The sequence below is a fragment of the Monocercomonoides exilis genome, assembly GCF_001643675.1.
Source record: "Monocercomonoides exilis strain PA203 chromosome Unknown scaffold27-1312184, whole genome shotgun sequence".
Classification (NCBI taxonomy): domain Eukaryota; phylum Preaxostyla; order Oxymonadida; family Polymastigidae; genus Monocercomonoides; species Monocercomonoides exilis.
In genome coordinates, this window is record NW_027150572.1 from 457,625 (window position 1) to 470,578 (window position 12,954).

Here is a 12,954-nt window from a genome sequence, read left to right on the forward strand (position 1 = left end):
AATAGAACTAAATCAATAAAAACTTCACCGATGCATATTGTTGCTTCACAATAAATAAATACAGATTAGAAGAAATCAGAACGAACAAAAATAAAACAGCAATAAAAAAGAAATAATTATGTTGTAAGTCGTGTAAAAATTTGCTTTAATATCTTTTAATTTATCCGATGCTGTCATAAGGATAAGACTTATTGCTAATTGAACATTATCAATAAGAAAGTAATGATTAAGAGAAGCACAATATAATTCAATTTTTTATTTCTCTCTTCTGACGTTTTCGAATCTTTTTCATCAGTCTCAGTCTTTTTTATCTTTTCTTCTTCGGTTGTGTGACGTTTCATGACATCCTTCTCAGAGTTATCGCTTGACGCTTCTTCGACATTCTCTGAATACAATTCAGAATGATTGAATCCCAACTGCTCCATTGGAACGCATGGCTCTTTTTCAAGCATTGCTTCAGCTTCTGAAAGATTTTCAGGAGTGACCATTAAATCTTGTCTTGCGCGAGGCATATCGAGTTTGACACTTATTGAATTTGGTGAGATATCTCCAATTTTTTTGGCAAGAACAAGAATTAGATCAACTAGCTTCACCGGAAACACTTCTTCAACCACATCACTTGGAATAATTAAATATGGCTCCATTTGCAAATGCTTTTTTGCTGCCTCATTGAATAATTGGACATTATCCTTTACAGACAATTATTGAGAAATAAAATTTATCATTTTCAGTTTATAACAAAAGCATACACGTTTCTGCGCTCCGTGTTTAGGCGACTCCACAAACCTACACAATTTGATTAAATTATTAAATTTAAATTAAACAAAATTAATGAAGCAAACGTCGAAATATATGAAGGATCAATTTTCCTCATCAATTTACAAAGAAGCGTTCCGTCTGATAACACACTCTAAAAAAGAAAATGACATGTGATGGTTTTAGCAAGCAAACTGAAAGAGGTGTTGTTCCTGTACTTATGTCAAGACATTCTTCTAAATATGTCCTTGCAGCTTGCTGCCTCACAAGAAATTCCATTGCTTGGAATTTTTTACGGTCAAGCGTTAATCTTCCTAAACATTATTATTATTTTTTTAAAAATGCTTTCTCGAAAATTAAAATTCAAAAAAACAAAAGAAAACCTTCAGCCATTTTTGCAATTAAAAAATTTGATAATGGGGTAATAAACTGAAAATTTTTTATTGAAATTACAAATAAAACACTCCATATAAAAGAAGAAGAGGAAGAAAATATTAAATTTGACTAATCTTCATCTTCTTCACAAATGAAACCTCCACCATAATCCTGATCATCTTCATCATATTCTTCTTCTGCAATTCTCATATCATCGCTTTCACGGAAAATATCTTGTCTAACATCGTTATCATTCGACTCTGAATTAAACCGTTCTGCAGCGTCTTTGATTTCAGTTTCCACTGATGCAACGTTGCGCTCTTGTGGTATTTCAGAATAGCTGCAACTGCTTTGATAGTAATTATTGCCCTCAGCTTCGGAGTTAATTGAATGCACACTACTTTCAGCCACAGCACGCTGCTGAAACGATGCTGGGTGATTGAACGAGTCTTGGGGATAATTCACCCGCATGCCATTTTTCTGAGGATTGCTGTATGACATGGAGAAAGATGAGCGTGTGCTGGCATTTTGTGAGAGTCCAGCGCTGTCTGAAGTGGAAGAGGTGGATGAAGTGACAGAATCTGAAGAAAGCGGCGAAGTGTATTTATTGCTCTTTTTTGCGGCCTGCTTCAATGTCTTGCTTTGAAACTGTCCATTTGACATGTTATCTGAATTGTCTTTGCCTGGAGTCGCACCAAGTTGTGACTCAGTTTTTTCGTTCATGATGAATGGTGAAGTGAACTGCTCAACATCTTGTATGCTTCCACTCGACGCATTGTCTTCTCCGTCTGCTGAGCTCAGATGAGAATAACGAGAACCACGGGAAAGAAATGGTGACTGAAATGATGAAGATGCATCCCCTGAAGAATGATCACTGAGCCGATCGGATTGTTGGTAGCCATTTACATTGTCATACGAAGAAGAAGAAGAAGAAGAAGATGAAGCGTATTCATTCGAACTTGCGCTTTTGCCAGCGTTTGAAGTGACGTTGTTGAATTTTTGATACTTTTTGGAAATGCAGTTACATGGCTTGTTTGAGATCAGTAGGAGCATTACAATCACAAAAATGAATTCACAAAAAAATGTGTTTATTAATGACAACACAAGTCGAACAACGTTTGGAAGCCTTGCAGCAGCTAATATCATCAAAAAAATAGCTCGAAAAGAAAAGAACATCAAGCAGACAAGCATTTGCTTAAAAATTTTCTTTTTCATTTGATTTGCTGCATCCAACAAGGATAATTTTTTCATTCTTTGAAACAGTAATAATCCTATAATTTTTAGAAAAAAAATATCCAAACAATGAAATGTGTAAAAAGGCTTTTTCACACCATAAATTGTAAACCCCAGTGCCATTAAAACATTTAATCCAACATTGTAATAAATCTCTACAGGATGCAAAACCTCTGGTTTTGATACAAAAAAAAGAGGCACAATTAGGCACAAAGGTACAATGTAGCAGAAAAGAGCAACAATCACCAATGTAACTGGAGTGAGTTTCGATTTGGCTCCAGTTGCATGAATGAGTGAAGCCCAATGCATTATGATTAAAATGAAGCATGATAAAAAAACATAGCCAGCCATTGCAGAGATTAAAGCATGTATTGCCTCCTGACTGTTAATTTCTTTGCACATCAGTTTAAAGCCTCCACTACAAATAGCTCTATACAAATAATGATATTAAGAATGATAAAAATTTATTTATTTATTTTGAAATACGTTCTTGAGCATTGGTGATGAGCAAACCTTAAAGTGTGAGAAACAGGAATAAGGCAATGAAATAAAAATTTAAAAGCAAAAATCTTATTTGAATGATTTATCATTGGTATGGCTTCAATTCTAATAAATTCTTCTATCCCGAATACACTTGTAATGATGAAAAAAACCCTAAAAACAACATCACAAAAATCACATTCAATATTCAGATGAATATGTAATCCAAACATTTCACAATAACTGAGCTGCCCGCACAGAATAAGATTAGAATCTTTGATCTCAGATGTAAACATTGAACACAAAAATAAATAAATAAATAAATAAATAAAATAAAATAAAAAAGAAAACACAAAAATTGATATGGGATAAACTGAAGAAAAATTCAATCATGTTTTTATTATTTCGCTAAATGTTAAAATAATCTTCAAAAAATTAATTGTAAGTGCAGTTTTAAAAATAATTTAAAACGAAAAACTATCAGAAGTGAGTTTTTTTGTAAGAAAAACCGAAAAATACATATAAACATAAATCTTTCTTCTTCATTACATCCTTCTGGATCTGGCAAACGTTTGAGTTTCAACAAGTCCAGTAAGCGCAACCTAAACGATATTCAAAATATGAAAAAAACAATGAGTAAATAATTTAAAAAATATTATGAATAAAAAAAAAATAAAAATAAAAACTTAATAATTGTAACTCCTGCTTATTTCTTCGGAATACTCAAAAAAATATATGCAATATCTTTCTCAGATCTCTTAATGCATACTGATTTTGTCGGAACACTCAAATCACTCGTTCCACTTGGTTTCCAAATCTTTTCGTGTGTAGTGTTTTTACCTGGAGTTTGCGTTTTATAAGTTCCTCCAGGTGGTATCACATATTCAGGAAACTTGTCTATTGTTCCTCGCATTGGCGACATAGACTTAAAAGGTACTGTTATAGCTTTTGTAGACTTTGGCACAGATTTTGATCGGACTTTTATACCTTCTTCAGAATAGACTTTTGGATCAAACACTCTATCACCATGAATAGTTGATAGAAAAGGTTTAGTGATTGGCTTATTTTCCAGTTGTCCAACAACTTTCTTTTTAACTCCTCCATACGGATCAGGTTGATATTCAAATTCTTTTCCACCGATTGTTGTATGATAATAACCATAACTTCCTTTCTTTGGAGGATTTGTAATGAAATTACGAGGAGTTGCCTTTGTGTCCCCCTTTTTGACTTCTTTCACTCCTTCAGGCATATGTTCAGGTGGTTTTTGAAGTGTCCCGTAAAGGCTTCCTTTACCAACGCTACACAAAATATTGTACAAATAAAAAAATTTTTATAAAAAATAACACATTTAAAATAGAATAAAAAATAGAAGAAAGTGAAGTCAAACGCCTTCTTTGGAGGACTTGCAGGAATAAAAGGTTTTAAAGGATGCTTTTTGGTCTCCTCAAGATGCTGTTTCCTTTCGTGAGCCAGCATATCAACATATGGAGTTCCCTTGATTCACATTCCAACCAATTATAAAAACAAACAAATTATTCACATAAAACATGCAACCATTTAGCAGAATATTTATTATCTGCAAACAGATGCAAGAGGAACGTATTTCTTTTCGAGAAGTTGATTGTCTGTTCTTCCAACTTTTCCTGGATTTGTTAACATTTGTCTCCCCTTATATCTGTCATCAGTTGGCGGCGGCTTATCCGCTGTATATTTATCCTAAAAATATTAAAAAAATAACATTCATTATATTCTGGAACAAATAAATAAAATCATGCCCCAATCGTAATGTGAGATGGTTCGGAAAATGTATCAAATACATGCAAATCATGGCTTGCAGTATTTGCCAATTTATCTCCTGCAGACATTTCTTTAAACGGTTAATAATAACCTTATACCTGTTAATGGGAACATAACCGTAATAAATTACTTTTTATTTTTATTCCATTATTGGCTTATCGATCAATAATCATTAAATGGTTTATTCCGATTTAAAAACAAACAGAACTCTTATTTATTTTCATGTGTTACGTTTATTTTTTTAAAAGGCAATTGATTTGATCGCAGGAGGAAGATCCAAGGTCACAAAGAAGACCCGCACAAACTCAAAAAACCCATACATGGCCATGCTCATAAAGGTTGGAGTTAACATTACAACAACATCTAATATAATTTTTATTTTAATATTGTATATACATTCAGTTGTACACATTTCTCGCAAGACGTACTAGATCTAAGTTCAACAAACTTATTCTTCATCGTCTGATTAAATCAAGAACAGTTCGTGCTCCAATGACCGTGAGCAAAATTGCTCGTTTGATGAAAAGACAAAAGAGAAAGACAGCTGTTGTTGTCGCAACTGTCACTGATGATATTCGTCTTCTTGATCTCCCAAGATTGCGTATTGCTGCTCTTCGCTTCACGCAAACAGCACGTGCACGCATCATCAGAGCTGGAGGTATTTGCATGACCATTGACCAACTTGCCATGAAATACCCAACAGGCAAAAACACTGTCCTTCTTCGTGGACCACTCAAGGCACGTAAATCATACAGATACTTCGGACAAGCAGCTGGTCTTCCACACTCACACACAAGACCAAGAACACTCTCGAAGATTTCAGAGAGACAAAGAGGTTTCAAGGGAAGCAAGTAAACCAGATATTGCATTTGTTTTTATTGGAATTTTTCTTCAATTTGCATTTCATAAAACACTGATAATCTTCCTCTTCAAGCTGATGGTTTGTTGTAGGCAAGCATTAAACATGAAAGTTAATGGAAACAAATTTTAAATGGAATGATTTTCTTTTTAATAATAAAAATTTCTGAATTCATTTTATACAAAATTATAAACAACAGAAGTGATAATTTTTGAAGAATTTTATAATCTTGTTTTTTTAATAATTTCAAACGTAAAAAATCTTAAAATATTTGAAATGAGGTGTTCAAAAACACCAAGAAAATTAAACTTTAAAAAGAAGTTTTAATGATTTTCACAAAATTATTAAAAGAGAGGATGTTCAAGCACGCTCAGCTCTGATTCTCCTTGCCAGCTGCATGTCTTTCGGCATGATTGTAACACGCTTTGCATGGATGGCACACAAGTTGGTATCTTCAAACAATCCAACGAGATAAGCTTCGCATGCTTCCTGCAGTGCTGCAACTGCCGAGCTTTGGAACCTCAAATCAGTTTTGTATTCTTGTGCAATCTCACGAACAAGACGCTGGAACGGAAGCTTTCTGATCAACAGCTCCGTGCTCTTCTGATACTTTCTGATTTCACGAAGTGCCACGGTACCTGGACGGAAACGATGGGGCTTCTTCACACCACCAGCTGCAGCTGCTGTTTTGCGTGCTGCCTTTGAAGCGAGTTGCTTGCGTGGGGCCTTCACACCAATTTGCTTGCGAGATACTTGCTTTGTTCTAACCATCTATAATATTTCGAGTTGCGAATAAACAACAGTGTTTATGAAATTATGTTTTTCATAATTATCAGCAAGTTATATATCACCACTATATGGAACAGATCAGTTTGTGCGCAGTTTCTCGCCCATAATATAAAATTGAATATCAAATTTTTAAAAAATAACAATATAAATAAAGATTATTGAAACACTTTTATAAAATTGAATTTTTTATCTATTGATTGCGAATCAAATATTAAAATATTTTTTCTTGTTTTATTTTTGAATTGTTATCTTATATTTATTATTAATTGAGATGAGTTCATTATTTGTTTGAAAACTGTAATGAGAGTTAAAAGATTATTTTGCAAATATTGTGATAGTATTTAAGTCCAATTTTTTGACTGAAAAAAAATAGAATAAGTCTGTTGTTTTATTGTTTCTTTTTTCTCACTCAATGTTAATTTTTTTTTTGTTTGAAGAATTCATTCAACTGAATTTTTCGATTTGGGGGAATAAACAAAACACTTTCGTGATTGAAACAACGAATAATGCGTCCAAGTCTGCACAAAAGAAAGCATCATGGCATATAGTTTTTAATTAATAAATTTTATTTAAAACAGCCTAGAAAAACAAACAAATAATTGTTTTTTTAAATAAATATAATCATAATTTCACTACGAGCAACTTCCCACAGCAATAAATGTTAATACATAAAAGTAATGACGCTCTAACATATCGCATGTTCGCATATGTAGTTTTTGCTTGAAAAATAAAACAAAAACCAAAACACAAAAGCAAGAAATTTCATTAACTTGAATGAAACATTCAAAAAGTTGTATAATGAGTAACTGTGAGATGAATATAAACAAACAATCAGCTAAATCTGCCAAACATTTCTTTTCTCCGAATAGTTCAGCAAAAAAAGCACTAAAACTTAAATGATTTGAAAAGAGGGCTGCAAACAGAAATGCAATGAGAATTCTTCGGTTAAGCAGAAGTTTGTAACAAAAAAAAATAAAAATAAAAATAAAAATAATGTTTGACAAAACAGGTTATCAAATTGGAAAGAAAAACTAACCATCAAATTCTCAAAACACATTTCACAAATTCACGCTTCGCATTAACAGTTCAAAATTATTTGAATTTAAAATCAAAATTTTAACGAATTTCATAAGAAAATAATAAACAAAACACAAAAGATCAAGCAATAAACAAAATAATTACAATTAGAATTAACGAAAAGCATTATGAAAAAATAATTTCTAAGCCAAATGAACATATACAGTTAAAAATCTTCAACTTTGTAAAATACATCATAGAAAATTAATATTTATTAAAATAAACGTGAAACAATAAGAATACCAAAACATTAAGATAATCAAAGAAGGAATACTTTAATGAAAAAAAGTTATCTAATTCAAAGGAAAAAGTGAAAAAGCAAAACACTCGAAAAAGAGCTATGTTTGAAAAAAGAAATTACGCAAAAATTAAAATATTAACTGCAGCAATGTGCTAATGTCAGCATCAAAAATAAAAAATGTTAAATAAAAATGAAAAGGTTTTAAAAAAATGCAACTGAAGCGCAAGACACATTAATAATTCCTCAAATTTTTGGAATGCAAATGATTAACGTTTAGCAGCTAAATTCATTGCAAAAAATATAATTACAGGCACTGAAGTGAATAGTTTACAAAGCATATTATAATTGCATTAACTTTTAATTGTTTTTCTGTTGAAAGAATTCGTCTTCAAATCTATTCAGAAAACTCTGGTTCATTTATAATCATTCCGCCAACCAAAGTTACAAACATCTCTAAAAAATCACTTTCCTCCATCATCATCCGAAATGACAGACGCTCCAAGAAAACTAGTTCAGATTGATTTACAACAGATAATGGAATTCGAAATAGTTTTGCCCACCAACTATTTCTGAAAGGAACATCTCGATCCATTTTGACAGAAAGAAGCATTCCGCACATCAACAATGTACCCAAATTATCTTCTGTAACAAGCGTTACAGGAGAATGACAAATATTTTCTTCTTCTATCTCAATAAGTTGATAAAATAGATAGATTGAGTGAATAATTTCTCCAATTGATATTGGAGCGTAATGGCAAACAAAGTGAAAAAGATGTCGAGTTTTATCGCGAATTGACTTTCCGTGAAGAGTTAAATATTTATCAAAATTTTTCAAAGTTGGATCAGACGGAACCTCACCAGAAAAAAGATCATTGAGAACAGGTTGTATCAAAATGCAAATTGAATTCGATGCAATTATCAAAAATTCCATTGATGGCCGTTGCTGCGCAATTGCTATTGATACCTCTTTTTCTGATAAATGATGTTTTGGAGAAAATGGAGTTGTTGACTTCGGAGGAATCGAAGCTGGAGATGCAGGAGCAATATTAGCGGTTAGTGGAAATGAAACTTTAACACTGAGATATTCGGAATATGAATTTTTCGTATTATTTGCATAAAAGTTTTATTTAAAAAAAGATTAATCATCAAAATGAATTTTTATTTCACATCAATAAAAACAAACTCAACGGGGGAATCAGTTTCGGTGAATGAACTTGATATCTGAATAGAAGGTTTTGGATATATGATTTCGATTAAACTGCTGTCCATCGTCATGTGTGAATCTCTTTCCCACAATTTTTTATAAATGCTGAGTATGGGTCTTTTTGTCTTTTCGAAATGTGGGCATATAATTATTGATAAAATATTTATTTAAAAAAATGTTTGTGTTATAATTCTAAACTAAAATCAGCTTTTATGATGAATATTAGACATTTGGATTGCAAAACAACACTTCCTTTAATCAAAAAAGACATGATGAAGACTCAATTATTTCAATCTGCTGTCTGAATTGGAAAATACACTCCTTCTGCGGTTTTCCATTTATTTTCTGCATCGTCAGCATTGTCAAATGCTAATTTTTAACGAAATTTGAAAAGATAACAAAGAAATTGTCACAATCCAAAACAAACGAAATTATATTATCAACAAAAACATTGTTCTTTTAATAAGCATCAAACTTAAATAGTTGCAAACCTGTAACTTCAATCTGATTTGTCAGAGGGGGATTGTACATATTTGATTTATGTGCGAATAAATATTTCTTTGTTGCCACATGCTGAAACAATTTGTGAATTTTATAAATATTGTTTATTTCAAAAGAAAGCAATTCAAACGCAAACCTGAAGCATAACAGGGGCTCCTCGATTCCAAATATCGTTATTGTGCTTATTTGGAATACAAATCAATTTCCAATTATCCACTGGTGTTGAGGTATTGAAAATAAAAATATTATCGTTCAATTTGTCATTGTATCTGAAACAATAATTAGCAAACTTGAATCTCCAACTCCTTTATCACCAAAGCAACTAACCTCTTGTTGAGATGAAATAGGAGATTTAAAATTATGAGAATGTAAATTTCTTTTTGTGCTCACATGCTCAAGACGAATTTCATCACCACATTTCACAGGAGTTCTTTTGAGAGTGAAAAAAAAATAAGAAGAAAATAAATAAACAAGCATTACCCTCTTTTGTAAGTTTTGCCATTTTCTGCTTTCACAAGCCACAATGAGTTTGGATCATCACCTTTCGGATAACCGGTTACAGATTGTTGATAACTTCCTTGACCTTTGAATAAATCAAATGTTTTTAATATTTCAAACGCGAAATGTTGCACATGTATTTTGAATTTTTCCGTTATGCAATAAAAAAAATACAAACCATATGGTACTTCATGAGAATGAAGCCGATGTTTTGAACTGATGTGCTGAAGCTTTATTGATGAACCATACGTAACAGCATCAATAATATTCACATCTTTATCTGAAGAACAATTAACTTTAAAGGTAGCAAAAGCAACAATCAATATCAAATTCAGAAATGAAAATTGCATCAATTATAAATAAAATTATGTTTTTATAAAATGCTATGGTTTATGATCATTATTTTTATGCTTGCATTTTTGCTTTTTTACTTATTTCATGGTAGTTCCACAACATTTGTCAATGTTGTAATGCCTATTAATACTGTGTCTTACAATGGCCAATTGAATGAAAGCGCTTGCCGAAGTTTTGGTATTTTGAAAAGTGCTGGGGTTCATGGAGTTAAGATTAATGTTTGTTGGGGAATATGTGAAAAAAATCCCAAGCAATATAATTTTGAAGCGTATAAGCATTTGGCTGATTTGTGCGGGCAAGCAGGGCTGAAGCTTCAATGTTTTATGAGCTTTCACAAATGTGGAGAAAGTGTTGGCGATGATTTAATTGTACCAATCCCTATATGGGCACGAAGAGGAAATGAATTGTTTTTTCGAGACAAGCATGGTCACGATGGCGATGAATATATCTCAATTGCAGTTGATAATGAACCAGTACTTGATGGTCGAACTCCAATTCAGGTTTACGTCGATTTCATGAAAGCATTTAGACAAGCAATGGGGCATAGAATAGGAACGATAATTGATGAAATTCAAATTGGTCTTGGTCCCCGTGGCGAATTGAGATATCCAGGTTATCAACTTGATCGATGGAGTTATCCTGGAATTGGAGAGTTTCAAGCTTTTTCTCCAAGAATGATTGCAATGTTCCAAAATGCCTCAATTAAGGCAGGACATCCAGAATGGGTCTCTCCTCCTGTAAATGCTGGAAGTTATAATTCTAATCCAGATGATAACGATAATCTCTTTTTCAAATCGGAATTTGGTGAGTATTGCACAGAATATGGAAGGTTTTTCGCAAATTGGTATTCTAATCTATTGCTTGAGCACTCACTAAGAATTTTGAAGCCCGCTGTTTCAATGTTCAAGTCTCCGTCATGCGATGTTGCGATGAAAATAACCGGAATTTATTGGTGGTATGCACATTCCTCTCATGCAGCAGAAATGACATCAGGATATGTCAATGGAAATGGACTTAATGGAACGAACTTTTATGATCGTATTACGTCACTTTGCAAAGAGCTGGGGGTTGTGCTCAATTTTAATTGCTTTGAGATGTCCAATGACGAAGTGGGCCGTGCATTTGGTGCAGATCCTGAAAGCTTGGTGAAGCAAATCATATCATCTGCTTATCAAAATGATGCAAGATTATCATCTGAAAATACACAGGTTAGATACGACGATAAAGCGGTTAATAGAATCATCCACAATTCTTGCAATAATGGAGGAAAAGTTGAATCTTTCTCTTTTCAAAAGTTGAATGATCAGCTTGTATACAACAACGATAACCTGAGAAGATTCAAGAGATTGATAAATTCTTTGAAAGATTGCTGATATTCTTTTTCATTTTTTTTTTTTTTTCTTTATTGATGCAATTACTCGAGTTTTGAAAGATTTTTGTTTCATATTGCTTTACTATTTATTTGTAAATATTTCATCGTTATATGTTTGTTGTTTAAACATAATAAGTACTGTCTTTTTTAGTTTATTTAATTGATTGTCTATGTATTACATTATTGAAAGATATTTGGAATAAATAATTTTGTTTGAAAATTGTTTTATTCAACGTTTTCATTTCAATTCAATTTTTTATTTTTTTACAATTAGAAATAGATTTTTTTTTCAATGTATGTTAAAATCAAAAGAGTAGATTTTTACGTAAAAGATAAAAAGGAAAATGCGATTGGGAACGATTGATTGTTAGAATTTATCAAAAATGTGTGAAAATGAAACAAAATTAAATAAAGTGAACAACAACTTCGAAAAGGAATGAAATTCACTGCAATAATTCGAATTTTTGTAAACAATTTCATCAGTGTATTTTATAAATTCAAAAACATATATAATTGTTGATAAAATACGAAAATTTTGGAAGAATTTCGGAAAAAAACATTCATGCTCCAAATTTTTGAAATAAAATATTTAAACAAAAAATTAAAAAAAAAAAGACATTTTGAGAATTTGACAATAACAAAAGACATCAATTCGTGTAAACAAAATTAAATCAACAAACTAAAAACCATCAAAACAAAAATATTATTAAATGATAATATTATGGGCGAGAAACTGCGCACAAACTGATCTGTTCCATATAGTGGTGATATATAACTTGCTGATAATTATGAAAAACATAATTTCATAAACACTGTTGTTTATTCGCAACTCGAAATATTATAGATGGTTAGAACAAAGCAAGTATCTCGCAAGCAAATTGGTGTGAAGGCCCCACGCAAGCAACTCGCTTCAAAGGCAGCACGCAAAACAGCAGCTGCAGCTGGTGGTGTGAAGAAGCCCCATCGTTTCCGTCCAGGTACCGTGGCACTTCGTGAAATCAGAAAGTATCAGAAGAGCACGGAGCTGTTGATCAGAAAGCTTCCGTTCCAGCGTCTTGTTCGTGAGATTGCACAAGAATACAAAACTGATTTGAGGTTCCAAAGCTCGGCAGTTGCAGCACTGCAGGAAGCATGCGAAGCTTATCTCGTTGGATTGTTTGAAGATACCAACTTGTGTGCCATCCATGCAAAGCGTGTTACAATCATGCCGAAAGACATGCAGCTGGCAAGGAGAATCAGAGCTGAGCGTGCTTGAACATCCTCTCTTTTAATAATTTTGTGAAAATCATTAAAACTTCTTTTTACGTTTGTTTGTTGTTATATTTTTCAAATTATAAATAACAAAAGGAAAAACTTATGAAATAATTTTATTTTTAAAAAATCAAAAATTCAAAAAAATATTTTATCAACAGCCAAAA

The 12,954-nt window shown here is 32.1% G+C and overlaps 9 protein-coding genes across 9 annotated transcripts; 3 read left to right on the forward strand and 6 right to left on the reverse strand.

Annotated features, from left to right (window-relative positions):
* Positions 1-12: 12 nt before the first annotated feature.
* On the reverse strand, positions 13-1,149 carry MONOS_2906 (putative Calponin homology (CH) domain; the record flags this gene model as incomplete). The annotated part of the gene is made up of 5 exons (XM_067872862.1): positions 13-689; positions 750-786; positions 843-910; positions 952-1,070; positions 1,140-1,149. 5 exons carry the CDS (start codon positions 1,147-1,149, stop codon positions 195-197), a joined length of 729 nt encoding a protein of 242 aa, XP_067725943.1. The 3' UTR covers positions 13-194.
* A 111-nt stretch (positions 1,150-1,260) lies between these two features.
* MONOS_2907 (uncharacterized protein) lies at positions 1,261-3,140 on the reverse strand (the record flags this gene model as incomplete). Its single annotated transcript, XM_067872863.1, has 4 exons — positions 1,261-2,402; positions 2,463-2,794; positions 2,878-3,018; positions 3,076-3,140. 4 exons carry the CDS (start codon positions 3,138-3,140, stop codon positions 1,261-1,263), a joined length of 1,680 nt encoding a protein of 559 aa, XP_067725944.1.
* Positions 3,141-3,238: 98 nt separating this feature from the next.
* Positions 3,239-4,744, reverse strand: MONOS_2908 (putative protein of unknown function (DUF4586)). Its single transcript, XM_067872864.1, has 5 exons — positions 4,620-4,744; positions 4,429-4,560; positions 4,232-4,338; positions 3,614-4,142; positions 3,239-3,446 (listed from the first exon to the last, which is right to left on the reverse strand). The coding sequence occupies exons 1-5, from the start codon at positions 4,707-4,709 to the stop codon at positions 3,390-3,392; spliced, it is 915 nt and encodes a 304-aa protein (XP_067725945.1). The 5' UTR covers positions 4,710-4,744; the 3' UTR covers positions 3,239-3,389.
* Positions 4,745-4,790: 46 nt separating this feature from the next.
* On the forward strand, positions 4,791-5,713 carry MONOS_2910 (putative 60S ribosomal protein L18-3). Its single transcript, XM_067872866.1, has 3 exons — positions 4,791-4,820; positions 4,890-4,979; positions 5,044-5,713. The coding sequence occupies exons 1-3, from the start codon at positions 4,818-4,820 to the stop codon at positions 5,494-5,496; spliced, it is 546 nt and encodes a 181-aa protein (XP_067725946.1). The 5' UTR covers positions 4,791-4,817; the 3' UTR covers positions 5,497-5,713.
* Positions 5,709-6,318, reverse strand: MONOS_2911 (histone H3). The gene has a single exon (XM_067872867.1). The coding sequence runs from the start codon at positions 6,269-6,271 to the stop codon at positions 5,861-5,863; it is 411 nt and encodes a 136-aa protein (XP_067725947.1). The 5' UTR covers positions 6,272-6,318; the 3' UTR covers positions 5,709-5,860.
* A 649-nt stretch (positions 6,319-6,967) lies between these two features.
* On the reverse strand, positions 6,968-8,920 carry MONOS_17698 (uncharacterized protein). The gene is made up of 2 exons (XM_067870642.1): positions 8,791-8,920; positions 6,968-8,683 (listed from the first exon to the last, which is right to left on the reverse strand). The coding sequence occupies exons 1-2, from the start codon at positions 8,880-8,882 to the stop codon at positions 8,002-8,004; spliced, it is 774 nt and encodes a 257-aa protein (XP_067725948.1). The 5' UTR covers positions 8,883-8,920; the 3' UTR covers positions 6,968-8,001.
* Positions 8,921-8,937: 17 nt separating this feature from the next.
* Positions 8,938-10,160, reverse strand: MONOS_2912 (putative stromal cell-derived factor 2; the record flags this gene model as incomplete). The annotated part of the gene is made up of 6 exons (XM_067872868.1): positions 8,938-9,180; positions 9,303-9,384; positions 9,449-9,528; positions 9,603-9,742; positions 9,793-9,895; positions 9,989-10,160. The coding sequence occupies 6 exons, from the start codon at positions 10,158-10,160 to the stop codon at positions 9,101-9,103; spliced, it is 657 nt and encodes a 218-aa protein (XP_067725949.1). The 3' UTR covers positions 8,938-9,100.
* A 42-nt stretch (positions 10,161-10,202) lies between these two features.
* Positions 10,203-11,841, forward strand: MONOS_2913 (putative Glycoside hydrolase; the record flags this gene model as incomplete). The annotated part of the gene is made up of 1 exon (XM_067872869.1): positions 10,203-11,841. The coding sequence occupies one exon, from the start codon at positions 10,203-10,205 to the stop codon at positions 11,535-11,537; it is 1,335 nt and encodes a 444-aa protein (XP_067725950.1). The 3' UTR covers positions 11,538-11,841.
* Positions 11,842-12,294: 453 nt separating this feature from the next.
* MONOS_2914 (histone H3) lies at positions 12,295-12,898 on the forward strand. The gene has a single exon (XM_067872870.1). It carries the CDS (start codon positions 12,381-12,383, stop codon positions 12,789-12,791), a length of 411 nt encoding a protein of 136 aa, XP_067725951.1. The 5' UTR covers positions 12,295-12,380; the 3' UTR covers positions 12,792-12,898.
* The last annotated feature ends 56 nt before the right edge of the window (positions 12,899-12,954 follow it).

Coding starts and splice junctions, on each gene's coding strand:
- MONOS_2908 (XM_067872864.1), bottom strand. CDS start 4,709: ATGTCTGCAGGAGATAAATTGGCAAATACTGCAAGCCATGATTTGCAT. Junction 4,561..4,619: donor CATCTCACATTACGATTGGG/GCATGATTTTAT, acceptor TAATATTTTTAG/GATAAATATACAGCGGATAA. Junction 4,339..4,428: donor AATACGTTCCTCTTGCATCT/GTTTGCAGATAA, acceptor ATGTGAATCAAG/GGAACTCCATATGTTGATAT.
- MONOS_2910 (XM_067872866.1), top strand. Junction 4,980..5,043: donor ACATGGCCATGCTCATAAAG/GTTGGAGTTAAC, acceptor ATATACATTCAG/TTGTACACATTTCTCGCAAG.
- MONOS_2911 (XM_067872867.1), bottom strand. CDS start 6,271: ATGGTTAGAACAAAGCAAGTATCTCGCAAGCAAATTGGTGTGAAGGCC.
- MONOS_17698 (XM_067870642.1), bottom strand. CDS start 8,882: ATGACGATGGACAGCAGTTTAATCGAAATCATATATCCAAAACCTTCT. Junction 8,684..8,790: donor GAAACTGATTCCCCCGTTGA/GTTTGTTTTTAT, acceptor CGAATATCTCAG/TGTTAAAGTTTCATTTCCAC.
- MONOS_2914 (XM_067872870.1), top strand. CDS start 12,381: ATGGTTAGAACAAAGCAAGTATCTCGCAAGCAAATTGGTGTGAAGGCC.